At 40.7% G+C, this 27995-nt stretch overlaps 2 protein-coding genes across 2 annotated transcripts in view; both read left to right on the top strand.

The window, feature by feature from the left end:
* LOC137274792 (protein unc-80 homolog) overlaps window positions 1-27995 on the top strand; it is a 79859-nt gene that overhangs the window by 8231 nt on the left and 43633 nt on the right. Inside the window, exons 3-23 of the mRNA XM_067808126.1 lie at window positions 2-2220; window positions 2777-3018; window positions 3372-3553; window positions 3688-3854; window positions 4327-4462; window positions 4995-5148; window positions 7115-7342; window positions 7834-8018; window positions 9224-9439; window positions 10188-10323; window positions 12062-12307; window positions 12666-12800; window positions 13126-13251; window positions 15400-15602; window positions 15976-16185; window positions 17159-17335; window positions 18017-18155; window positions 20921-21029; window positions 21554-21626; window positions 21935-22069; window positions 23877-24063. Of these exons, the coding sequence (XP_067664227.1) occupies window positions 2-2220; window positions 2777-3018; window positions 3372-3553; window positions 3688-3854; window positions 4327-4462; window positions 4995-5148; window positions 7115-7342; window positions 7834-8018; window positions 9224-9439; window positions 10188-10323; window positions 12062-12307; window positions 12666-12800; window positions 13126-13251; window positions 15400-15602; window positions 15976-16185; window positions 17159-17335; window positions 18017-18155; window positions 20921-21029; window positions 21554-21626; window positions 21935-22069; window positions 23877-24063 (5605 nt within the window). The remainder of the gene's footprint in view (window position 1; window positions 2221-2776; window positions 3019-3371; window positions 3554-3687; window positions 3855-4326; window positions 4463-4994; window positions 5149-7114; window positions 7343-7833; window positions 8019-9223; window positions 9440-10187; window positions 10324-12061; window positions 12308-12665; window positions 12801-13125; window positions 13252-15399; window positions 15603-15975; window positions 16186-17158; window positions 17336-18016; window positions 18156-20920; window positions 21030-21553; window positions 21627-21934; window positions 22070-23876; window positions 24064-27995) is intronic.
* On the top strand, window positions 18169-20742 carry LOC137273695 (protein FAM186A-like). Its single transcript, XM_067806493.1, has 2 exons — window positions 18169-18177; window positions 18595-20742. Exons 1-2 carry the CDS (start codon window positions 18169-18171, stop codon window positions 20740-20742), a joined length of 2157 nt encoding a protein of 718 aa, XP_067662594.1.

Here is a 27995-nt window from a genome sequence, read left to right as displayed (position 1 = left end):
GTCATTTGAGCGTGTGGTTGTCCAGAACATCCTTCATGGCCTGTCCCCAAGTCTCTGCGAGGCCATCCAGAGCGTGTCCCGGTGGAAGACAATCCAGGCCGCCTTCCCTCACCTAATGCATGCCTGCTCCAGTCTTCTCACTGTCCGCAAACAGGCCCATCCTGACTTGAGATTTGGACCCAGCGAGACGAAGCTGCTGTATACTCTTCACTGGATCATGCTAGATGCTGCGTCAGAGTGTGAAGATGCGGACATAGAGAAACGTGGCGGCCATATTGCCAAACATGTTGGCTCACCTCTGTACATGCACTCGCTCAGCACAGTCCAGCTGTTTGTTTATCTGTTTGCACCTGTTATCCATACAATGAAAGATTCTGATTTTGATTCTTTGAAACTAGAGAATGGATTGAGGTTGTGGCAGCCGCTTTGGGATTATCGTCAACCAGATATTCCCTGTTTTTCCACTCCTGTCAAACCGCAGAGAAGTGTCTTGAAAGCTACAAGGAACTTGTTGAAGGTAAACACAAATGCTGCAAACATCTACATAGGGAAAGGAACTTCACGAGAGAATCTGTTTTGCTTTGGAGAAGAATCAACGAGTCGAAACAGTTACACCGAGCCTCAGTCACCAGGAGCTCCCATAGCTAGAATGAGTGATATATGCGCATTCTCCGCTGCTGCATCAGATTCCCACACGGCAACAATGGATGTAATTTGTGAGAATTGCAACACTGTAATGCAGCTGCGGCCAAGTGATGGCCCTCTGACGTGTCGGTGCGGTCAGAAGGACACCCTGGTGGCCTTCTTTCCAGACTCCAGACTGTATGCTTTCCACAAGCTGACATCTGCAGTTGACAAGGATTATGTAAAACAGAAACTTGCCAGTGCAGTGACGAGTGGAACCCGAGCTACCGAGGGACCAGACATCCTCAGTGCGAGTTACCTGGATGTTGCAGTGCTAAGGTGTCTCTTCTGCCTGAACTGGAATGAAGATGGAATCTACTGGGCCCTGAGGTACATGCATCAGAGGATGCTTGAGGTCAGTGATGAGTATATCCACATAGAGCAGTGCGAGAGGAGCAGAAGTAAATCCCTTCCAGTACCTGACCTTCAGGTTCTGTCTGGTGGGCACAGTAAGGCCTGCTCTCCAGAGGACCGCTCTGCTGGAGTCAGTCCCACCAGCCCAGAATCCAGAGCAACATCTCCTCATAGGAATGTTTCCCCTACAGACCCCAGACACTCTTTCCCTCCTGTAGGTTCCTTCAGTGGGCCAGATGTTAGGAAAGAGCCTCCTTTTAAGAAGATCAGAGTGATTGAGCTCAAACAGTTCTTTGACACTGGGAAGTCTTTCTTAAGGAAGAAGGACAGCAATGAGTTGGATGGCAGTGGATCCCAGTCTCCCAAGACATCAAAACATGACCATGGAAGCAGCAGTCATATCTTCTCGCGGAACTTCCGGGATGATTCCTCCAGCTCTTGTACAATCTCAACTCTTGACACTGAGTCTGATGTGATTAGACCTAACTCAGCCATGGGGAGCTATGCTGGGTATGGACGGGACCGGGATGACAGATTCGGAGGATTGGCATCTGGATTTGGGGCACAGAGAAAGAGTATGCCGACTCTGCCTCAGTCGGACAAGGAGTCCTTTGGGAGCAGCAGTCAACATAGTGGACAGGATTCCTCAACCTCATCACAAGCCGACATTCACTTGAAACCAGAGCCCATTAAGAGGCCGATAATTACAATCACAGAACATAGTCCAGAACCGAAGAACTTGCCCAATCTGTCCTCATCCAACTATGAGCTCTCTGGAGGCTCTGACAACAGAGATGATGATGGGTTGTACCCAAACTTGCCAAGGAGTATGACTGACTCGAATATTAGTTACAAGCCTGAGGAGGATATTCAGGAGGTGTCAGGGTCCAAGCATTATATTCAGGACAATGGGCACATGAACTACAAGGTGGTATTGAGAGCGGTGCACTTTGTTGCCATGAACGAACGATCTCCGAGGATCTGTGAGGTTCTGCTGAACATTCTGAACTGTTTGCTAGACCTGGACATCATCGAGACCAAGACATCCCCACCGAGGTCACCTGTCACTCCTGACAGCCAGGACACGACCGACAAGCCACCACCTCCTGTTGAGAAGCCCAAGGAGTCAGATTTGGACAAGGATATTACAGCACACAGTCTGGCCATGGACAGCTTGTTCAGGTACAGTACTGATGTATGATTATGATTTATATGATTGATATATTTCATGCTGTGTTTTGGAACACTCACAAATTACTGAAATTGATCATGATTTGTATAAAATTTGTTTCATTCTTTGAGAAGTGGAAATTCTTTAGTAAGGTGGTTAGGTATGGAAAAATTCTCCCTAGTATTTGACTGGTTATTGACATGAGCTCTCTTTTATTGTGATGCTTTCTTAAACTGAGAAACTTAGTACACCAGATGTGAGAAGTCTAGGAAATATCTCACTTTGATATGCAAGTTTCTGTTATTAATGGTAACCCATAGTAGTTTTATATAGCACCTGTTCCAAAAATCTGAGTATGCATGATGCAGATATCACAGCAGAACTCCTAATTATGTTGCATGATTGAATTCTGGCAACAGTGAATGCAACGACACCTAAGAAGTCAAGATGCAGCAAGATCAGAACTGTTAACAGCTTAACATGATTAAGGCATGAAGCAAACTTATTTTGGTGTAAAAATGAAAAGGCTGTATAGCTGATGTCTGAGTATCTCCCAAACACCTGCAGGATCTACAAGGCTTTGGGCTGCCCACAAGGATGTGGTGATGGAATTGTTGGCCCTCAAGGAGACCATCTTCGGATGAAGGGGCAGAACTGTCTGCAGCATCTGCACAAACTCAACCCTCCTCTCTTCCACAAGTTTCTTCGTGGAACTGTTAAGAGGCGTCCCCTTCAGGACACGATAGACTTCCTCCATGCTTTCCTTGGCTTCTGTGTTGATCCAACAGTGCACACACAGTCACCACAGCGTATGTACACACAGTGCTGTATGAATTAGAGACTTACATGTTCCAAGCTGCAAAACAGTTTTTATAAATGTGATATGAATATGAGATTCCAAAATAATAAATAAAATGTTTATCTCAATGGATTTGAAGTCTATATCTCTCATGTCCAAAAGTGACTATGTTTCTGTTGTCGAGGACTGATGTCACCATTTATTAAAGTACAGTTGGTATTTGTGACAGTAAATGAAGTCAGTAAATGACTGGGAAGGTTCTACTCCACACATTGGTATAGATCCATCCTTGTTCTCTATAAAAGGTGACAAGCATCATTAGGCTCTTTGTTCTCAGTTTGTCTATCTCTTTCCTTCCCACAGCCAACAAGAAGTCAGTATCCCAAGAAAACCTGCCCCGAAACTGCTATGCCAACAACTTCGGCCACAGCATTGGCGGCGAGGGATACCGCGGTGTGGAAGGTGTCCTCATAGCAAACCTGCTCAAACCCTTCGTGTCGCGATGTGTTGAGAGTGTCGGGGAACTGTATGGACATGACAACATTGTAAGTTGGCATTACAGTGATATGCCATGGTTTCAGATTGTGATGATATTGTTTCAAGGGATATGGTTCTTTGATAAGATGATAAGGTTTCAGGGCTAGATGATATGGTTTCAATGACAAGATGTTGCTTTCAGGGCCTGTTCTGTGACGTGCGGCAGATGATGGCATATGTGAAGGAGGTGCATGGAGGACAGTTCAGGAAGTGTGCACTGAGCGGCCTGCTGGACTCCCTCCAGAAACTCCGCAGACAAAAGATGGAGAAGGAGAGAGAGCTGAACAGTAAGCCTTCCAAACCTGTCAGGTGAGAGTCATATCTTGTGCACGTTCTGCGAACCCACACAGACATGCTATTCTCTTGCACTCTCACTTTCTCTCCCTCAGATCTTTCTCTTTGTCCCCCGTCATTCCTTCCTATCCTCTTTCTTTCTGTGCCTCAATTCATTACATGTTAATAAACATAGTGATTATTTTTAGTGACAGAATGATAAATTAGTAAGTCCAACATTTATAACTGTAGCAAATTTACACCACATTTATGACTTAACGTATCTCAAGTAGTTAACTATCTTTGCTCTTTCTACGTAGGAATGGAAACAACCAAAACCAAGTTTTCAGACTCTGAATAGCTTTTTTGAACACACCAATGCAACAATTACAAATGATTGTAACAGACATTTTACAGGCAAAGAGATATTTACAATGCTTAACAGACTGAACAAGTGTTTACAATCTCTATATTGCTAAATGGACATACTTTATGATATGGTTTACAGGAGGACAACATCCATCACTTCTGAGAGCGGAGATGAGAAGGATCCACAGAAGTCCCCCAACTTCGTCAACAATGAAGACGGACAGCAGACTGGTGGCAAGTCCCGAAGGTCAATCTTCAGAAAGAAGGTCAAGAAAGTGGCAAATGTTAGTCTCACCTTCCTGCACCAAAGAAGAAAAAAACTAAAACTTGACAAAGAAATATCTCCTGTGGCCAACCAATGTACTGGGTGTCTATTTATCAGGGATTTATCAGTCCTGTTTTTGAGGGTCCCTGGGACTCAGACTTTTAATTTGCAGGGGTCCTGGACTATGAAATGGGGGTCCCAGACACATAAATATTATTTTTAATACTATGTTATAATATTTTTGCAATTCAGTTACTGTTATAGTATTGTGTATCATGATCATCACAGTAATTAGACTGTAAATGATATCATAACCTGACCTGTAGCAGACTCAGTGATAACTTATTGTTACTTGATCATCATTTTAAGAAAAACTATTTGGACTTTTTCTGTGTCCCTGTGGACGTGTTAATCCATTTCGTTGTGTCCATTGACAATTTTTATGTGTATTGATTCAAGGAATTTGCATCGTGTAAATCCCTGCTTTATTTATGATAGACATAACTCCCTAGCACTGATCAGCTGCTTCTGCTTTGTTTCAGTCGCTGATGTTCCAGTATGCAGCAAGTGACTCTGAAATCATTGAGGACATGGGCCATGGGAAGCTCAGCCCCCGAACAAGTATCTCCGCCACTGATGACGAGCCACCATCAGGAACCAGCACACCGCGAAGACGATTCAGTAAATTCAATATTGGCAAGTGTTATAGTACTGTAGGGTACTTTATTTTCTAAAGTTCATCTGCAAAATTGCCAAGTGTAAGAAATGAAGCTTGCAATCATATATGCCAAATATATACATTGTATGTAGTAAAGATGCATTGCTTCTCTGCTGAAGTACTTGAAATTTGTTTGTAAATTGAATTGAAAATGTTAATTGCTTGTACAGGGGTAGACACCATAACAGAAATCCATCAAACTCACAGCTTATTTTGGACATGTTCTTTATAACCCTTACTTTGGGGAGAAAAAAAACTTTCACTTGTTGACATGTGGAGTAACAATTGTGTCTAATCCTGTTGTACCTTATACGTACATATATGAGCTTTAACTGAAGAGTATGTCATAATATTTTATGAAGTTGAATAGATTCCATCTCATGATGCCAGTTGTAAGTTTGAGATAATCTATTCAGAAAATACAGTACTTTTCAGTGCATGTAGAACTAGTTCTGTTTAAATCAAGGAGGGCGTATTATATTTATTTCTAAGTCTTCTTAGATCCTTTTTTTATTTGTTCTGTAATTATCTAGCTTAATTTAGCACTTAGATCTGAGAAAGTAGTCAGTTTTTACTTATGCATGCATGGGATTTCTGTGAAATAGGTTTAACGAGCTTATCTTGTTTGGTAATGCATGAGAGGGGTCTTCCCCTGTTACCATGGTAATAAACTCTATGCAATGTATTCAAGCCACTGCATGGCAAGGCTGTTAATATGACTTATATTCTATCATGTCTGTCTCCATTAAATCATTTTGTCTCATACTTTTATTTAAATTTTAATTATTTTGTATGTAAAGCTATAAAGCTAAATATGGATAGCAGGAATTATCACTGATAATTCATATTTGTTACCTCTATGAGATAAATGTTCGAGAAATTTTACACTGTCAGTATGTGTACAAATTGCAGTATACGAAAACAATAGTTTTCATAATTGGTTATAGTGATTGTCATTTCATTGTAAAAGTTTTATTATCCATTTTTATTGATTCTCAGTAATTATGTATTTTGTGATGAAAAATTGTAGAAATGGTCATACCTGATGAAGGTAATTGCCATGTGATACGTTGTTGCCGCCTCATAGTTCTAGGCATTTTAATGATGTTTCATGTTCGTTGTGCATGACTGGAATAAAACTTGGAAATTTATTGTCAATGAAAAGTTCCATGTGAAAGTTTGTCCAACTTCAGAAATTTTGTCAAGGATTTGTAGGTGTATTATTTCAAGGATCGTTTCAGGGAAACATGGGAAGAGAAATCTATCACTGAGTAGACTGAAGATTTCTAGCTATGGAATACAATCCAGTGTAGGCATTGCATTTGCAGCTTAAGTGAACAGATGTGTTCCATGTATTTGATCCCAGAACATATGTTTTTAAGATAATTACGAATATAGATTTTAGTTTACCTGGCAGCCCATAAGAATACAGATATAACAGTCATTTCATGAGTTTAGGGGATTCCTGCATTGTTACTTGAAAGGATGATTACTTTGGATTACTTTAGAAAGTTGTAAAATATGTTTAATTTTTTAACTGGTTTCATGCTAATATTGTGAAAATCTAGCCCCAGTGTTTGTTATTGATATTATCACAAAATTAACGATTCATATTCAGTGAATTTTCAGTCCTTAGTTTATTTCTGATTATAAAAATATTAAACAAGATTTGTTTACTGCAAGATATCTTTTTTCTAAATTTTAGCAAACTTTTACTTTTACTTTACTTTTCAACAAAGTTTAACATGCCATTGAGTTCAACAGATTCTGTGTTGTAGAGTGGAGGATATGTTTAGGATAAGTGGTAAATATTTTGGATGTGGAATTCATAAACGGATAGCAAGATCTCAACATGAATATGTACTGAGTTTCTTATAGTCCAAAATAATGGATCTGTCTGTCATTCATGTCTTTTAATTGTGGGCTAAATTTCTGCCTTATTAGGGTGGAAAAGAGGTGGAGCCAAGTCTGACCATGAAGAGGAAGCACCCAATGAACCGCCACCTCTGGACCGTAGAGAAAGTAAGAGTGAGATTCAGGTTCATCGCAAAGGTCGTATGTCCTTCAAGGCTGCCAGTCATGCGACCTTGACATTTCTGAGTGCCAGGAAGAGAATTGAGGATGGCATAAAGACCTTGGGAAAACGTATGACCAAACGTGGAAGTCATGATGGTAAACAGAACCAAATTATTCAAACAGGATTGTTTATTTTTGGTGAACAATCTTGTACCGACTTGATTGGTTCATCAGTGAACTTCTGTGTGGAATCTGGGTTAGAATAGGTTACCACAGGAAGCCGTCAGATAGCTCGGTTTGAGTGAGTTGGTTGGATTTTACGCTGCTTTGGGCAATGTTTAAGCAACCTGACATAGGCTTTAGCTTGAGGACTTGCTTAATTGTAGATGTTAACTCACATCATTGAAATCCAAATTGTCTAGTTCTGACTTAAGCTGTTGTCATATTGCTGGATTATTGCTGGAAAATTGCTGCAACATGAAGCTACAAACACCTGTGTAACTTGCTGACTTTTCCCCCATAACATATCTACCTCTATTATTCTACAAGTGTATCAGCCACACATGAGTCTGGGAATTCCACACTACATTACATTTTTTAACAGTTGAGATTGGGTGAGATTATCCCATTATCCCATTCATTCTCAGATTTCCGACATCCTCGAACTGGTGTGAACAGAGATGGAAATGCTGATGCCAACTTTGAGCAAGAGAAGCGACTTGTTGACAAGTTCCTCATCAAATCTGGGATGCTCAGATTCTCCTTCTTGCTCGAGTGCTGTCATCCTGGTGTCTTTCCTGACCCGCATCTTGTAGCGGCCATGTTGGATTTGGTAAGAGCACCATAGCAGGGGTTAAAAAATATGTTGAAAAGCCAGTTGCCTCAGGGCAAATGACTTCAAGAAAGTCACTTGTCCTGACTAATTTTCCACTTGCCCTGATTTTGTTACACATCGTGTGATGTTAATTATTTACTTGACTATTTATCGAAGGGTGATAATTTCACTCTCTACTAGCCCTACTTTATTATTATTGCGAACTTTAATTGCTTCATTATGTGCAGATATGAAATTAAATCCAAGATTATTTGTAGTTTCAAACCGTAAGTGGAAACCATAGTAGTCCACAGACAAGTAAGATACCATTATTTGATTGCCCGAAATAAAAACTGACTGATGGGATTTTTGAACCCCTGAGGCCACTGATTATTTTAAACGCTGCACATCAGAACAACCTTTCAGGAACATGTACTCACCAATTATCACATGGATACATTGTATTAAGCCTATTTCTGGTGTCTTGTATCATGATATTGCTGGAATATTGCGTCGGGCGATAGGATTTTTGAACCCCTGCATAGTATTTTGTTACCAAACTTTAGATTTGACAAAACCTTGTTATCACCTTCAACTGGAAGATCTAAAAAACACGAATACATAAACAAGTCATCAAAGGAAGTGTTGTACTGAATGTATGATGGGATGATAAAGGTTACAAGTTCTGATTAAAGTCATTCTGTTAAAATGTCCTCTAAACAAAATTGTGATACTCTATTGCTGCATTTTGACCCCTTTTGTTTGGATTATCTCTCCTTGCTGATATCAGCCTCTGTCATCCAGAGATAAAGTGTCTGCCCTGTGATTGGGGGATGTTAGTTTAATCCCTGGCAGCACAATGCCATTAGACATTAGGGACATAACACTTGCTGTTTCTCTAGATGACATTCAGTGTAAGAAGATGGAATGAAGTCAGATCCCCTTGAATTGAAGTCTGTTTACTGTGCCTATATATTAAGTGACTACATAGTGTCGCATGGGTTAGCGCTCTGTAAGAGACACCTGTCTGAACTAGTACAAGCACACACACTCAGACACACAAGGCACAAACACATCACTTTTGAAAGTGCCATATACCTAAAGAAAATGGTAAACACAATTTCTCTTCATCACTGGTGGACCTTCCCCTGTCTTGGGTTGATTTAAGATGGAAATGTTCAGTACAGATGAACAGAGAATACAGAGAACACCTCTTCTTCCAGGACGCCCCTGTGGCAGCCAGGGCTTCGATGCTGCTGGAGTGTGCCCACTTCATCCATCGCTGTAACCGTGGTGACTGGCCAAACTGGATGAAACTGAACCTGCCGAGTTTCCGTCACACTGTTGCTGCACTACAGAACCGCGGCCAACCGTCTGGGTACCGACGCAACCTGATGCTGCAGAAGGCTGCAGGGAGACTCTTTTTCTCCTGGGCAGAGGTCAGTACCATAACTCAGTATGAGGTCTTGGACTGTATTCCTCAAGGCGATCATTGTTCTCTAACTGTCAGAAGTTGAAGATTTATTTTCCTTGTGCTATTGTAGTATCAATGTGCCTCTGTCACCATTGGAGTAGACCACATATACATTGATCTGATGCTGAAAGGATGTTATGTCAGGAGGGTATGTGAGAAACTGAAAAGGTTTGAAATAGAGACAGTATGTTATATGCAATATTATTTATGGTATCTCATATGAATCCACACTTTAGAAATGTCTTCATGACTGACAGACTGAGATTTTAGCCTTGGAATCTAAAGTACAGTTTTATTTGTTGAATAACTCCAGGCCTTTTGTTAATATCTCACATCTGTGATCACATCTGTGATCAAAGCCAGGAATCTGGCATGTGACATTTGTAGAATTATTTAGTAATAATTGCCCTTGGGTATGTATGAAACATAAAGGCATTTTGTTGGATTTATCTGCAAGTTCCAAACTATGTCTAAAACAAATGTTCTTATAATGAACTAATGGACAGAAACTGTTTCTTCCGTCACTGACTTTCTGTATAATGTTGCCCAAATGCTACAATCTACAGTTATAACAAACTGAAAGTTGTGGCCCTTTTGAGTTCATTATCAGTTTGTGTTTACTGAATAGTGTTGTATGAACTGATGTAGCCTGACCTCCTTGATGGGCATTCCTTGATGAAGACTTTGAGACAGGTACTCCATGACTGTTGTAGAACCTGGGTAACCAGATGGAGTACATCCTAGCCAAGGAGCACAGTGACAGGCTGGACATCATCAACGACGTCAAGGACGAGGGTCGCAGGAAGGAGCTGAGGACGGAGGATGATGAAGAGGACTTCCTTGATGAAGGCATGTGAATCTTGTGAGAGGCAGATCCAGAATGTATGACCTTGATAGGAAAAGTATTTCATTAGCTAGAAGATATCATTCTCTTGTGTGTTATGGCCTCAAGATGATCTCATGTATCAAGAGTGATTTAGTTCTTATCACTCAGGAAGGGACGCAATGTAAGTTGTTCACTGGTCACAAGGGGACCATGGGCTCATGTACCCTTGAGGTTTGTTTATGTTGCCTTCGCCCTGCAGCTCAGGGAACATAAACAAACCTCGAGGGTACATGAGCCCATGGATCCAGAGGGACCAGTGAACATTGTATTTATCTTACTGAACACCCAAGTTTTAATTTCAAGCTGTTTGAAGCACTTCTGTTGAATGCGAGTCAAATCGCCATTTTGCAGATGACACAAGGTAAACAGATTTAGAGTTATCTCCCCTCCATTGATTTTAAATCGCAGAACATCGGTAATTTCTGTGCTTGATGCGTGATTCAATGTTATTCGAGGTAAAAAAGTACTACCATGAAGCACCAGAAGAGTTTGGAATTCCCAGCAGTGTACATTGAAAATAATACATCGCCTGTAAGCTGGATACATTGAAATTAATAGAATAGCACTTAGCCAGTTCATGTGTGAGGTAAGATAAACCAGTTTGTCCCATGTTGGCAGAAGAGCGTTGTGCTTGAGATACAGGACTCTTCTATTATTTTGTATAGGATATAGTTTTGAGCTCTGTCAGTTCCTTGATGTTGTTTGAAAACGGAAACTGTTACACTGTTTTTGATCTGTCCCTTGTTATGCATATTTTTACTTCCTGCACGGTATCCCGAATGAGAAATTGAGAACAGATTTTCTCAAAAAACATAGATAAGGAAACCAAATTAGGTATGTGTTTTCATGACATGAATGCCCTGATGGAGTTCGAAAATTGAAACTGTTATAGAGATCTGGCCTTCGTCGGCATTTCTTGCCTTAGTGCACAGATTTTCTCAGAAACCAATATAAAAGAAACCAACTTTGATATGTGTTTTCAGGATATAAATGTGGTGGAGTAGAAAATCAGGAACTAATAGGAACAGAACACTCTTGTGGGGAATGTTGATGACCATTTCTTCTTTACTTTGTTACCACCAGGGTCAGCATGACATTATCAGGTTTTCACCTTGAGTCACAAACATGGAGGTCTTGGTGACCCCTAATTATACCCATGCCAGTAGTGCTGGTCTTCATCTTCAATTTTAGTAATAGGACTGGGGTGACAACCAGTAATGGCATGAGTATAGTAGTTTGAAGGGTCCTTGTGGTCAAAACCAGGGTCATGTAAAGTAACACTGTAGAGAACCATGCAGTTTGGTAATTCCTTGAGAGGATCATTGATCATGAAGACTGTTGTATGAAATGATGTATGTAACTGCTCTGAAAGAATCAACAAACACTTAGCAAAGTCATAGATGTGTTATGGGTACAGTGTTTAATTTGGTGCATCCCTGTAGATGCAGTGAATCATTTTTTTCTGTGTCCATTGTTTCTGTATTTATGTGTTGCATCAACAATGTACCCACAATGGTACTAACATTATTTAGCAATATATCAACATTACTTCATATCATTACTTTATAAGTCTTTGTTTGCATTATGTCAACAAATAGGATGAGGGGGAAATGCTCATTGTTATATGTTTCATGAATCGGGAGCCACTTTATGACCTATATGTATAATGTTATGTTATGCAATATTGTTGTTTGCCTACAGCATCAGTAAACAGTTCTGGGACAGAGTGTCCATATGCTCTGAAGATGCTGGGCTGTCTGGTCCTGATGGAGATCACCACCTTTCTGAGGGAGACATTCCAGTATCTGCCTCGTTCCCGCAGCCAGAAGCGAGATCACATCTGGGAGAAGACAGTCACGTCACGGCGTTTCAGCAGCATCGTCAGCAGCCCTGGACACTCAGACAAGAGCTCGGAGTCAAACGTTGCTGATCTGCCCCAGACCACAGGTAGGTAGATACTCACTGAGGATCTTGAAGTAAAGTGTTGTTGATCTTGCCCAGAGTACATGTAGGTAGATGCACGTGATCAGACATGAGTCGCTCATAAAATGTTGCGGATCTTGCCCAGAGTATGTGTAGGTAGATACACATGATCAGACATGAGTTGCTTATAAAATGTTACTGAAGATTTGTTTGTTGTTTATCACAGCACTTATCAATATTCCAGCAAATGGCAAATGGTAATAAAGTGTTTGTTCTTACAGGCTTTTGATAAAGCTAACATTCTTCAGAAGGTATGGCTGTGATTTGTTGTAAACATTGTAAATGAACTGACAGTACTGACCAGCATGATCTCCCGGCACAGGTCCGGTAGGGAGTCCAGGAGATCGCAAGATCAGCTTCGCAGTGCTGACAGAGAGGTCCGACTCCTTCCATAGCAGCACAACCTCCATCTCCGTCCTGGGCAGTCTGGACACTGGGGACGAGAAGAAGGACAGAGGTGAGACCGTCAGGTTTAGTGAGTATATGTCAAAACCATTTCATGTCGACTGTTGCTTCATTGCTTCAAAATGCAAGATATGTTTTATATTGTGCCCACAAGACATTTGATAATGACTGTTTCATTGTTTCAAGATGCAAGATAGTTTTGTTTACATACCATTTTTTTCAGAATATGTTCCAGGTATATATGGTAAACAGGTTTTTGTGTATCGTAAGCAAACACTCTGTAAAATGACTCAAATATTGTCCAAAAAAATTAACCAACTCTTTAGCTCAACTTATCAGGAGAGTAGAGTGTTTCCTACTTGAATGTATAATTCTAGGTAGGAGACTGGCTCAAGGTCGTCAGAAGCTTCTGCGTCACTTCCGTCGAGGGTCGGGTCAGCACAACGCCAGCTTCCGTCACAACCGCAGCTTCAAGCTGAAGCGAGCTGAGGGGGGTGGAGGGAGTGAGTATGACCACACCCACTGTAGAGGGCTAAAACAGCTAGAGGCTTGGAAGATGCTTAAAACATCCGTGCATAGTTGTTTAGAAATAATTCTGGATAAAGTCCGTAGTTTAGAAGAGATGAAATAGTGAGATGATAATACGTAGATTCTGTTATCAGAGGAAGTTCGCTGTAAGTATTCTATGAATACAACCTAAAATATAACGTTTGTCTGTTGGTCTAATTGAACTTTATAAATAAGAAAACATACAACTTTATAGAGAACAACTTCTGTGTCACTGTAGATGTTTTGATATAGGTTCTTAAACAATCAAGTTGGACTATGTTAAGACATTGATAAATGCTGTTGAACTGAAGTTCTTATCCATAAAGTTTTATGTTTTGGTAAATGACAGGTGGTTAAACGATTGAATTGGTAAACTTAAATGGTGATGTTTGTATTTGAAGAACACTTACAGCAACTGAGACAAGTGCCAAGTTTGGCCTGTATGACCATTTTTGTATCAAATACAGAGCCTCATTAATCCAGACCATGATAATCAAAACACCTCAACAGTCAGGACACCTTGTTTCTGAAAGTCAGAGTCGAGTATCCCAAACTGTTCATCCACATTGTTCAGAGCTCATCATCAAGATATTTCTCTGCACATGCTCGTTAACAGCTATTGTTTAAAGTCTTCTTGTACATCCAGCTTCTGTGTAACTTTTATTAAAAAACTGAAATGATTTGGGCAGTTTGAGAGATAAAATGGACCTAGTTACATCAAAGAATCTTAGAGTCATGACAGCCATCGACTTGGCAAAAGGCATGAGGCAGTCATAATTCTGAGACAGCTTTGTAAGGAGACATTTTTGTCATTGTAAAATGGAGTGTCTGGATTAGCGAGGTTCGAGTGTAATGTATGACTCTGTGGTTAGGCATGAAGCAGACTAGCAGTATCAACCATAGCTTCAAGCTGAAGAGACCTGACATCGACTTCGAGAGTAAGTTCACAACTTTCACACTCATTCCAGCGTATTCTAATTTGGTTTGCTTCTTCATTTGTAGTGTCTTTCTCTGTTCACCATTTCTGAATAACTTTTGTAGGATTTTTTTGCATCTTCCAAATCCCAGAATTTTTTTTGAAGCAATAAAGGTAAGTGCTTTGACATATATGTAGTGGGGAGGAGTATAGAAGACATTGCATGCATGGTGTTTGGTTAATCATTTGTGAAGACTTATTCTTTTCTTCATATACAGTTTGTTTGCTATTTGAAGCTGATTCATCATGTCACCTAGTTCATCTTCATGTTGTACACAGAAAGAACTTAAACTTAGAAATCTGCTTGTCTAAATAGCTAAAACGTAACAAAATAGAAGAGAAAGAAACTTTTGCTTTTACATCAGGATTTGCTAGTTACTTTGGTCATGTCATAAAGATGAACAATAACGCTGAACTGACATGACCATTGAGATAAGATAAGTAACGTCCTCATAAAGGAATTGTGTGGCTGTTATGCCATAAGCACTCGTTGTCATAAGCACCTACTTATTTGGACACAGATGCAATTATATATGTGATGCATTAAAAACAGATGCATCATCTATTTTCACTCACTGGGACTGAGTCCTATTAATGTTGGGTGTCAGTGTGTTATTTGTAGCCAGGCCAGGAATGATGGAATTTACTTACAACTTTTATTGGAGAATGAATCGGGCCTAGGCATGAAAAAAATAGACAATTTTGTTTCATGTGTAATTATAAAATTAGAATATACTATGACACACAAGATTGGCTGGAGTGATTTGCATGTAACTTGAGTTAAGTTCTCTCTCTATGTACAAACATTGATACTGTCTTGGGGACCTAAGATACTGCATTTACTGAAGGCCATATGTAGCTCAGTTTACTAAGGGCCATGTGTAGCTATTTGTACTGAACGCCATATATAGTGGTGTTTGCGAAGACTATATGAAGCCATGTTCACTAAGGGCCATATATAGCTGTTACTTAAGGTCACATGTAGATGTGATTACTAAAGGCCATATGTAGCTTTGATTACAAAAAGTCACATGTAGCTCTGTTTACTGAAGGCCATGTGTAGCTGTGTTCACTGAAGAGCATGTGTAGCTGTGGGTTTATGTACAGAATTGCACCTGTGTTCCAGGCATCAAACACGCAGGCAGTATTCGGTCTCGGAAGGTGAGCAGCCAGTCCCTGCAGTCGGAGGCCAAGTTTGTTGAAGAGGATCCAGGAGTGGAGGACACCGAGTCAGTCACCATGCTGAGTGACGACACCCAGGAGAGCCCAGTGGAGAAGGATGAGGAGGCAGAGGATGAGAAGCTCTGTTCCAACTTCCCCTGGATAAAGGTGAGGCAACATGATGTTGGTAGTTGGGTTCAGTGATTTTTGCTCACGTATGTCAGACTCCTCTGGGAGGAAAGTCTGAACATTGAGACCCACAAGCGAAGGTGAGATGCAAGTAGGGATTATCATCAGGCTTGGGGACTTGGCATATCTGGAACTGATCCATGTGTCGGCAGTTTGTTCGTTGTATGTCTCTACTGTGTTCAGGTGTCTGATGTCTGCTGTATATAAGATCATTGTCTGTGCAATATATATCTGAGTGTCTGTAGTTGTACAGTGGCTGTAGTAAATTTGCAACAAGTCATGGGTGTGTCTGGTGTATATATCCCTGTCCAGAGTGCAGCATATCTTCATTGTGTCTGATTTCTGTCTTCAGGTGGTTGTCCAACTTGCCAACCTCTCCAACTTCATCTGCACCCACCAGAACTATTGCCATCCCAACTGTTATGAACGCCAACGACGAAGCTGCTCACGCCTTACCACCTCCTTACGGAAGGTGTACCATTCCACTGAGGAGGATGAGAAACTGGATGCTCTTAAACCTGACCTGAAGAAGGACAACCTCCGTGAGAAGCTCAAGAGGAGGGTCAGTCCATTGCAATATTTGTTTGTGTGTTTGTTCGTAAAGTATCTTATGATACTCAGTAGCCAGCTATATGATGGTTGCCGGTATGTAACTGAACAGTGGTTGGTGCTGTGAGCAATGATTCATGATCAGGCATGAGTATTTTTTGTGGATTTGCACACCATTTGGCATCATTTTTAGATCAATTAAATCTTCATTAATACTCTTAGGAGGGCCGATGGCACTTAACATAATTTTGTTCCAAAACCGAAATTGGTTGTTATCATGCCTTCATATGATAACAAGCTATTAACATGATAAGGAATACTTGTGAAAGTAATGACAAACTTTCTAGAGCTGTTATGGTAATAGACATTTTGCTCTGCTAAAAATCAATTTTTTGTAACAAGGCTGGAATGCAACAAATGATCATCTGTCGGTTGGCTGTGAGCTTATTCACTTATGGATATTAGCAAACATGCAGCTGTCTTCAATAAGTACACATTGCGATATTTCATAATTCTATTTTGAGTGGCGCGGAATATAGTTATGATGGACATAATGTGGTTGATTGCATTAATTTCATGTTAGAGATTTTTATGCACAGATAGGCTCAACAAGTATAATCTATACTGGACAGCTAAAGAAACGCAAGTTATGTTTATGTTTTCTGTTTAATTTCTTGACTATAAAACCAGTCATGTTTCTTTTGCTGTTCTGTACATTTCACACAGTAAAGACCACATCACATTTGCTTTGTTGGTTTCTGGGCATCAATAATCTGTCAATGAAATTCATGCTTGTCTGCTCCAAGGCTACATGTACTCTGGACAGCCATAAGTTCAAAGATCCATGTTAATTTGAGGACTAATCCAGAACTAGTTGTCTGTGATTTTGTTTTGCTACAATTTGGAACTGAATAAACTTTACATGAAATCTGCATCAGTGATGAAAGTATGTAATAGGCGTCATTGTACATCTGTTGTGTTTGAAGGAGTCCATTTTCCAACTGACCTCCCCAACACGGCGGCGGGAGAGCACCCCTCTCCTGGAGAAGATCAAGACAGATGTCTCCATGACGAAACTGAAGCTGAACTCCACATGGAAGAAAGACGACAAGCCGAAGGAGGTCAAGGAGGAGGCTCCTGTTGTTAAATACTTGACTTCACAGGTGGGCCACGAGTAACACATACCTTTTATTATCCCCGCTGCGTGTTTAGCATGAAGTGGGGGATATAGTATTAGGCTCCATCTGTCCGAAATGGCATAAGTAAAGAATGGTTGCCTACATTCTTTTCATATTTGACACCTAGATTCATCACAGTATGAGAAAGGTGCTGGTCAGGTTTGGTGACCTTGACCCTCATTTCAAAGTCACAAGGGGACTTCAATGTTTTACCCTTATCCGTGAGATATCTCAAGAACTGATAGCTGATTTTTTTCATATTCAACACCAAGCTTTATCTATAGATGATGTAGGGCCCAGTCGATTTTGGTGACCTTTACATCATTTTCAAGGTCACTGCGACATTGTGAAGGTTTCGGCACAAAGTTTGATTTGATAATTTGCGCAGGGGGATTATGTCACCTTAGTGACAATGCTAGTTTCTAAGAAAATCAGAATATGTGTGAACTTGCAGTGTGACTTTGTTAGCTAGAGGTGTCTGAGAAGTCGGTGAAGATCTTGAAAACAATAAGAATACATGGTTCCCATTTAGTTGTGTCTTGATTATTTGAAATAGTGTACTCATAATTGTAAATTATCAAGTCTGTTCATAACTGATAAAAAGTTGTGATTGCCTGTAATTTTGAATGTTTACAAAAAGTGTAAAACATGACTTACTGTCTCCAGGCTCAGCGACTGACACAGTGCCCAATGGCAATCCTGACCAAGGCTGCTCCAATCCTGCGAGTGGAACACTTCATTGACATCATGCCAGTAGCCTGGGAGCTGCTCCTTGAGTCAGACCAGGAACTGGCTGCAGCAGCAGGTGAGTGGAACACATGTCAGTTGTGTGGGAATTGCTCTTTGAATGACTAGGGAGGGAGTTATCCCTTGAGTCAGACCAGGGACTAGGGAGGGAGTTGTCCCTTGAGTCAGACCAGGGACTAGGGAGGGAGTTATCCCTTGAGTCAGACCAGGGACTAGGGAGGGAGTTATCCCTTGAGTCAGACCATGGACTAGGGAGGGAGTTGTCCCTTGAGTCAGACCATGGACTAGGGAGGGAGTTGTCCCTTGAGTCAGACCAGGGACTAGGGAGAGAGTTATCCCTCGAGTCAGACCATGGACTAGGGAGGGAGTTATCGCTTGAGTCAGACTAGGGACTAGGGAGGGAGTTGTCCCTTGAGTCAGACTAGGGACTAGGGAGGGAGTTGTCCCTTGAGTCAGACCAGGGACTAGGGAGGGAGTTGTCCCTTGTGTCAGACCAGGGACTAGGGAGGGAGTTGCCCCTTGAGTCAGACGAGGGACTAGGGAGGGAGTTATCTCTTGAGTCAGACCAGGGACTAAGGAGGGAGTTATCCCTTGAGTCAGACCAGGGACTAGGGAGGGAGTTGTCCCTTGAGTCAGACCAGGGACTAGGGAGGGAGTTGCCCCTTGAGTCAGACCATGGACTAGGGAGGGAGCTATCCCTTGAGTCAGACCAGGGACTAGGGAGGGAGTTATCCCTTGAGTCAGACCAGGGACTAGGGAGGGAGTTATCCCTTGAGTCAGACCATGGACTAGGGAGGGAGTTGTCCCTTGAGTCAGACCAGGGACTAGGGAGGGAGTTATCTCTTGAGTCAGACCAGGGACTAGGGCGGGAGTTATCTCTTGAGTCAGACCAGGGACTAGGGAGGGAGTTATCCCTTGAGTCAGACCAGGGACTAGGGAGGGAGTTATCCCTTGAGTCAGACCAGGGACTAGGGAGGGAGTTGTCCCTTGAGTCAGACCAGGGACTAGGGAGGGAGTTGTCCCTTGAGTCAGACCAGGGACTAGGGAGGGAGTTATCGCTTGAGTCAGACCAGGGACTAGGGAGGGAGTTATCCCTTGAGTCAGACCAGGGACTAGGGAGGAAGTTATCGCTTGAGTCAGACCAGGGACTAGGGAGGGAGTTGTCCCTTGAATCAGATCAGGGACTAGGGAGGGAGTTGTCCCTTGAGTCAGATCAGGGACTAGGGAGGGAGTTATCCCTCGAGTCAGACCAGGGACTAGGGAGGGAGTTATCCCTTGAGTCAGACCAGGGACTAGGGAGGGAGTTATCCCTTGAGTCAGACCATGGACTAGGGAGGGAGTTATCCCTTGAGTCAGACCAGGGACTAGGGAGGGAGTTGTCCCTTGAGTCAGATCAGGGACTAGGGAGGGAGTTGTCCCTTGAGTCAGATCAGGGACTAGGGAGGGAGTTATCCCTTGAGTCAGACCAGGGACTAGGGAGGGAGTTATCCCTTGAGTCAGACCAGGGACTAGGGAGGGAGTTATCTCTTGAGTCAGACCAGGGACTAGGGAGGGAGTTATCTCTTGAGTCAGACCATGGACTAGGGAGGGAGTTATCCCTTGAGTCAGACCAGGGACTAGGGAGGGAGTTGTCCCTTGAGTCAGATCAGGGACTAGGGAGGGAGTTGTCCCTTGAGTCAGATCAGGGACTAGGGAGGGAGTTGTCCCTTGAGTCAGACCAGGGACTAGGGAGGGAGTTATCCCTTGAGTCAGACCAGGGACTAGGGAGGGAGTTATCTCTTGAGTCAGACCAGGGACTAGGGAGGGAGTTATCTCTTGAGTCAGACCAGGGACTAGGGAGGGAGTTATCCCTTGAGTCAGACCAGGGACTAGGGAGGGAGTTATCCCTCGAGTCAGATCAGGGACTAGGGAGGGAGTTATCCCTTGAGTCAGACCAGGGACTAGGGAGGGAGTTATCCCTTGAGTCAGACCAGGGACTAGGGAGGGAGTTATCCCTTGAGTCAGACCAGGGACTAGGGAGGGAGTTATCCCTTGAGTCAGACCAGGGACTAGGGAGGGAGTTGTCCCTTGAGTCAGACCAGGGACTAGGGAGGGAGTTCTCCCTTGAGTCAGACCAGGGACTAGGGAGGGAGTTGTCCCTTGAGTCAGATCAGGGACTAGGGAGGGAGTTGTCCCTTGAGTCAGATCAGGGACTAGGGAGGGAGTTATCCCTTGAGTCAGACCAGGGACTAGGGAGGGAGTTATCCCTTGAGTCAGACCAGGGACTAGGGAGGGAGTTATCTCTTGAGTCAGATCAGGGACTAGGGAGGGAGTTATCCCTTGAGTCAGACCAGGGACTAGGGAGGGAGTTATCCCTTGAGTCAGAAGAGGGACTAGGGAGGGAGTTATCCCTTGCGTCAGACCAGGGACCAGGGAGGGAGTTATCCCTTGAGTCAGACCAGGGACTAGGGAGGGAGTTATCGCTTGAGTCAGACCAGGGACTAGGGAGGGAGTTGCCCCTAGATGCAGACCATGGACTAGGGAGGGAGTTATCCCTTGAGTCAGACCAGGGACTAGGGAGGGAGTTGCCCCTAGATGCAGACCAGGGACTATGGAAGGGGTTGTTCTTTGAGTCTGAACAGGTACAAGACAGTAGGTGCTCCTAGTATCTAACCAGGGGCTAGGGAGGAGCCACTCTTTGAGTCAGACCATGGACTAGGGAGGGAGTTTCTCTTTGAGTCTGAACAGGGACTAGCTGTTGTTTGAATGTGGACTAGGTTTCAAATTTATAGACATTTAAGGCTCTTGAAGTCATGATGAGTGATGGTAGTCTTTGTGTTGTAGCCACTGTGTTCCTGCTTTCATCTGCCAAATCCCCAGACAAGGCTCGCAACATGATCGTGAAGGAGCTGCAGCATGAGGAGACTGGACAGAGGATAAATGCTGTACTCAGGTGAGTTGACCTTGTTGAGTGAGTGAGTGAGTTTGGTATTACGCTTCTTTTCTGAATACTCCTGGAACGTCATGGCTGGGAACACCGTAAATGGGCTTCACATTATTGTACCAATGTGGTCGTGAACTGGGGCCTTCAGTGTGTTGAGAGACCACTTTAACCACTAGACTACCCCACTACCCCACTGTATTATCATTTTCAACTTCTGTGATTTACCAGTGTTACTTCGTCAAAATATCAGAATGTAAACATTTCAGTGGTGACATAACATAGGTCTGTAGTAAATTACTGACTACATTGAAGGGATAGGATGGTACTGGTAGTTCAGTGGTAAAAAATAATGGTTCGTTATTTGGAACACATAGGTTTGAATCCCAGAATGGGGCCTGTCTAAAACCTCATCAGAGATACAGATGGGGACCAAATTATCAACCTTCTGCTAGCCAGCTAGTGTTGTCATGAGATTAGTGTTGATTTTATTTCTACTGCTTCCTAGAGATATTCAACCCTAGCTTATGTTGCAGATTTGGTGCTTTATGGAGATACAGGTACCAAGTGTGGCCACGGATGGAAGAAGGTGCCAACAATTTGTTTAAGGTATGATGTTAATTATCCTACTTTTTTCATAAAAAAAAAATTGTCAATGGCATCTGCAGCTCAGAAATACAGTACCTTGTTGGAACATTTACCAAAATAAAGGAAGAAACACCCATGTAATGGCTTACAGACTTAGTCCCTAACAACCAGTGCCCATCTGACAAGGTGGCTCAGTAGATGAAATCATCAGACTCAGTGACTTGGTTGATGCTACCTTGACACTTTTATTGTTGCTTGCATTGATACAGCTGAAATAAACAACTTAAACAATTATCTACAATGAAATATGAAACTGACTTGATGTGCAGGTGCCCCCTCCAAGTATTGACTTTACCCTGCCATCACCTACTATTGGCTTGCCCAAGCTGACAGTGGTGGATCCACCATGGATGCCTCACTTCAAGGCCAAGATAGAAGAAGTTACCCTCAATCTAGAAGACACGGTAAGACTCATCCTATATTGTTAGTAAGACTCATCCTATATTGTTAGTAAGACTCATCCTATATTGTTAGTGATAAAGGAATATGAGAATGGTCGATCCTGATTCAAAGCTTAAATGTCTTATCAAGCCCAAGCTTCTGTGGCATTGTGTTTGGTTGGGAGTTAATGTGAAAATGGTTTTGAACTATGCTAATGAAAAAACCCTGTTAATATCAGAGCTCCAGATAACCTTGACCATATGGGTATAATACCCATAGTTTTGAAACTGTGTGGGTATTTCCAATTTCAAGTGGGTATCTATACTTTTACATAACCACCATCTTTTAAAAATTGGGTATTCGTTTCAGATCAGTGTAACAGATGCGACAATTTTCAATTCAGTTATAAAATGAGACAAAAGCCTCCCAACAATGCTGAATTATGGCTTATACAGCTTTACCCATGTGTAGTCCCAAAAGTTGATTTAGCTCAACACAACTTTTTTAATTGTAGAATATTTGTTTTATTGTGGCTAAATATCAGGACAGTCATAAAAGGGTGAAGGGGTGGTATAAATCCAGCTAGGATTCATGCAGGTAACCGAAGTACTGTAAGTTCTCCTGGCCTCTAGGATGGTGATCTACCTCCAGTTGGTGATCTACCTCCAGTTGGTGATCTACCTCCAGTTGGTGATCTACCTCCAGTTGGTGGCAATCCTCAGTATTTCTTTTATTTCACCTTTGACAGGCATTCTAGAAGTTGAGTAGATGAAGAATGAGAACTATGATTTATGGATATACAACTTCTTTTATTCAGTGTCATGATATGGCTGCAATACTGCTGCTGTGACTTTAAACTTTAAGTCACTCAGTCATTAACTATGTGTGCTGTAAGAAATATTGTGTGCCTTAGTCTGCATCCCTTGGGTGTTATACAAGATACCAAGATGGCTGTTCAATGATCTAACAGCCATGTCTTCACTCTATCAGTTTTCTTTTTTCCAAAACCTTGTTCCCAGCCACGCCGCAAATAGCTAATGTTACACATCTGGCCTATTAATTCAACTGACAGTCCTTTGATGAAGTTATTTTTTTGTTTGTAAGACGCCTACTCACGATTTGCAATTTGTTTATGGAAAGCCGCTGTTTGATTGGGTGATGTTAATAGATTTGCCAATCAGTGATGGGTTACCAAACCAAGTTTGGTATTCTATCGCTGTTGCACATTTCAATTGCCTTTAGAATTATTCAAGAATTTTAGTGATTATTTAGACATGGAAAAGCTTCAAGTTCGACTGGCTTGACTTGATACGCATCGTGACTTTGATGTTTTGGGTAAATATGCATTGTTATTTTGACAGAGTGTAAACATGAATATTTAGTGTTTTTTTTTATACCCTGGCATTTATTTTTCTTGCAATTTTCAACTTTTCATAGAGTTTTTATTCAATTACACAACTTATCTGGAGCTCTGAATATTACCAATTGACAAAATCTGCAGACAGTGCTATCCTATATCCAATACAGATGCAAAGAAAATGCAGAGTGCATTTGGACCCCGTTTCACAAAAAAACTCTTGTAAGTCTAAGATCTGTAACTTTTCTCATAGCATTCGTACCTCCTGAAACACAGGAATTAGGAATGCTACGAGAAAATTTACAAAACCTTAGGCTTATGAGAGTTCTATGAAAAGGGGCCCTGGTGTACAATGTACCCCTTTCATCAAGTGGTAGATTACTGTATTTTGGATGTTTCTTGGAACCATTGTACCTTTAAGTTTGTAACCTATTCTTTAATCTTTCGAAGTCCTACACTGATTCCTTTCTCAGAAATCTCTGGTAACTACGACAACAACAAGACGCAAACAACAGCAAGAAATGATTCGTCGAGCTCTTCAGGCTGAGGAGGAGAGAAAGCGAGTTGGGCGTGAAAACTTTCCCATGACAACAATTCCAGTGTGTCAGTTGGCGGCATTTGAGCCAGCGCTTCACCATGCGTCAGAAGACCACGAAGAAGGTATTCTCTAGACTAGGTGTAGGCAGAAGATGTGTAGGGTTAGAGGACTGCATTCATACTTGTTGTCAAAACTGTTAACAATATTCAAGAAACTTACTTTTTCATCTTTCAGAACATTGATATATTGTTCTAACACTATTATGTGTTTTATATCAAGAAAATAACCTGGGTAATATTTTGGAAACATATTCAGTTAGTATGCTTTCTGTAACTATTTCATCCAACACACCTATTTCCTTCTGTTGGTATTACTTACTGATCCTAGTAACTGCTGAACTGTTAGATTAAGGTTCAGTGTTATGGAAACTATAAATAAACAAGTGCAATATACTATGAAAACTGTGTGTAGTACAGTGTACTGTGAATAGACACAGACAATAAAACAATACTTTATACTGAAAAAATTCACTATAAATATTCTATGAAAAACTAATAGTTTATCGTACTGAATAAAAGTATGTGATATGAAAAACAATGAAAACAGTACTCTGCTGTGAGAAACCTATTGGTACTTTTCCAACAGTGTAAAGGTCTGTCAAGGATGTATTCAGAAAGAGGAAGTGTTTTTGTGTAATGTTGACATGTTTGACAGCAGTGTTCCTTGTTTAATGGCGTTGTTTAATCCAGAATTCCTTTCAGGCAAGAGATTCCTGAGCATGAGATATCATGAAACACCTGGCCCAACCCTCCCCGTTCAAGCTGCTTTGTAACTTTAAATATACCTGAGAGATACAAGTCACCTTAAAGTTCATCAGTTTACATCAGAAGTCTGACTGTCTAATTCTAAATTCCCCCCGCCTTCTCTGCGCTGGTGCATTGTTCCATAAGTGTTGTTGATGTTCGCCGGTGGAACGTGTGTGCCTGGAATATGTAACAGTGACAATCTGTACTCTTGGGAATGAATCTGTCTTTAAGTATATATTGGAGCCAACTTTGATATAATGTATTTTTGGTTGCTGGGATAAATAAAACAGTTGAATGTTGACAAATCTCTATTCGAATGATGGGTTGTGGGGTGGCCAAGACAGCAAAATGGGCACTTTGTGTTTTGCTGCTTCAGAAAATATTTCAGTTGGCACAGCAGCCATGTGATTAGTGTGTTCATTTGTCATTCTAAATTCCTGGGTTAGATTCCCAGAGTGGGTACAATGAATAACCCAAATGTTGATTGTCATTCATCATGATATTCATGGAATATTGCAAACCAGCTCTACACTTCCTGTTTTGAAATTCACTTTGATGTGCTACTATGTGGAAGCAACATTAAAGATGTATCTAGTGCTGGCACATTCATGACCTAGAGTACAAGCATGTAGTCTGGTTGCCTAGAAAAGGTGCTACCCCATGAGCTTGTATAGATATGAAAACAATGAATTGAGGATGGTTTTGCTGTCACTTCAAATAATGACAGGGTACTTTCTGTAATAAAGTGGCACACGCTTATGTTCTTCTGTTTAATGCAACCAAGATTATTTGTTGCACCTTAGTTTACATTTTTATTGGTTTTCATAAAGTTAATGTCAGTTTTATCAAAGGTCAAACATATTTTACAAACAAGTGTATACAGAATGTTTCAAAATATACAAAATATGTCTTGGAAATACTGTGTTTTTCTTAAAGGTATGTTTGAAAAGAATTTACTCTTTTTCATTTCTATCATTCTATTTAGGAAATGAACCTCAAGATAAACATGGAATTTTGTGTTAACTGAGACAGTCTGTAAAAATGGACATTCAGCTTGTCTGACTTGACAATTCTTTGAAATGGACGTCTAGAGATCATACGACATTGGACAAAACAAGAACATGACATTCTTACCTATTCTGTTTGTAAATTTCAGAAGCTTTTTCCTAATTTGCACATGTTGAGAAAAGGTATAAATAGAGACAATATTTCATTTGATAGAAGATAGGCTTACTTCAAACTTGTTTGTTACTTTTACTTATGGCGGATAAATGAGCTATCACAGCCACAGTGATAGGTTTTCACAGGACGTTCCTATCCACACTGAACAGGGTTTTGTGTTTTCACTATGTAAACCTATATATGTAGAACAAATGATATTGGCTGCCATAAATAGACAGCATGCAATTTTTGTCAATATCTACTATAGTCTGTTTCAAGGGATAGCGTACTGATGAAATTCACTCTAAGCAAAAAAATAAATTGAATAATGTGATATTAAGATTGCAAATCTTCTTAAATTTATCTTGCAAATTGAACATTTAAATTATTCAACTAAGGATGAAAGGTGTTTAATAAATTGCATAGTTCTAAATTGATGGTTTGTATTACAAGGGGGTATGGACATAAGATAAAACACTGAGAACAAGCGAAGTGAACACTTATCACATGCTGCATGTGCATCTGTTTCACTGTTCCAACTACTGGTCTTACCCCTCTGTAACAGTGATTTGAATCAATGATCGTTTGTTAAACAATTTTTGTCCTAAGTTGAATAAAATTCTGAAACCTAAATGATAGATTGGCAAGGTAAAATTTTGAGGATTCGCGATCTTAATTCTACTTTGTTCAATCTACTTTTTTATTTAAAGTGAAATTCATTGGTACATTTTCACTGCAAACAGACTATTGTTTCAAGCATCTGTGAATGCTGATCGTTACCGAGTTTTGAAGTACTGTGTCTTGTGTGTGTAGCCAAGAAGCGACCTTGCAGAGCTTATGTTTCCATGTATTGAATCCCTCCCTCAATAGTATTGGAGCTAGATATATAGCAGACAACTTTATTTATAATTCCAATTTAGTCTGTTTATCTAATTTAATTTTTATAGTTATGAATAAAGGAGAGATCCTATGCATGATTGTTGCAGTAGCTGGTAGTTACTTGCCTGTCGAATGTGTACAATTTCCACGATGTTTTATGTCTGAAAGTCCATTTCTGCATGCTGCATTTATATAAAACGTCTGATTTTTTGCCTGTGTCAATGAAAGAAGTTAGTGACAGCTTAGATGTTTGCATGTTTATTAATTGAAATCATTCTCTAACTTTCATCGTATTAATTATATCTACATTTAACCAAGTTTTTATTTAATACCTTAATTGTTATCAGTGTTTTTGCAACTTTATTCATGACTAATCGTTATTTTCAGTATATCCTATTCAAGTGTCTGCATATATCTCATAGTCTAGTCCAGTGTTATTGAGGGAAATATTGTGCTTTCCCAATGTCATTCCTACATATATTACATGTATATTATTAACATTGCCACATTATGCAATGATGAGAACATTTTCTGAGAACCATTTGGCCCTAAAATCATTGCACAGTGTATTGTACCACAAGTCTGATGTATAATGCTTTAGAATCAACTATTGTTACAAGTATGTATTTTTCACATAACTATACATTAGACTAGTGGTACGGTATATATGATATTAATCAATTTGCCATTACCCATGTGATAATCACCTGCCATTTGCCATCCTGACAAAGGAATACTCACACACCAGGAAATATATTTTAAAGATGATGTGTGTATTAACAACAGTATCAGTTTTGAAAATATACAGATCACTTATTTCAAACCTATCACTAGGTGCTTTCTTCAGTCTGAAACTTCAGTTGCTGTCCAGATCTTGATCTCAAAACAGCTGTTCACTGACTAAACATTGATTTGAAAAATGATGTGATTGATTGAAAATTATACCAAACAAGTTCTAGCAGTGCTAATGTAGATTAATTGTGTTTAATTTGGGAAAATATAATTTTAAAATGATCATATTCTTGTATAAGTATGAACTTTTTTGATGTTTTAAGCAAAAAACTTTCATGACTGTCAGTAAATGTGTGTGTGGGTTTTCCTTGTACACCTTCCAGTAACTGTACCTAATACTCTGATGCCTGTCTACAAGTGTCTCAATCATTTTTTAAAACACATTTGAGAAGAATCCTTTGTTGAGAAAGAGTTGT

Source organism: Haliotis asinina, chromosome 2 (genome assembly GCF_037392515.1).
Source record: "Haliotis asinina isolate JCU_RB_2024 chromosome 2, JCU_Hal_asi_v2, whole genome shotgun sequence".
In the NCBI taxonomy this organism is placed as follows: domain Eukaryota; kingdom Metazoa; phylum Mollusca; class Gastropoda; order Lepetellida; family Haliotidae; genus Haliotis; species Haliotis asinina.
The sequence above is the reverse complement of the archived record's forward strand: the minus strand, read 5'-3'. Positions and strand labels throughout refer to the sequence as shown.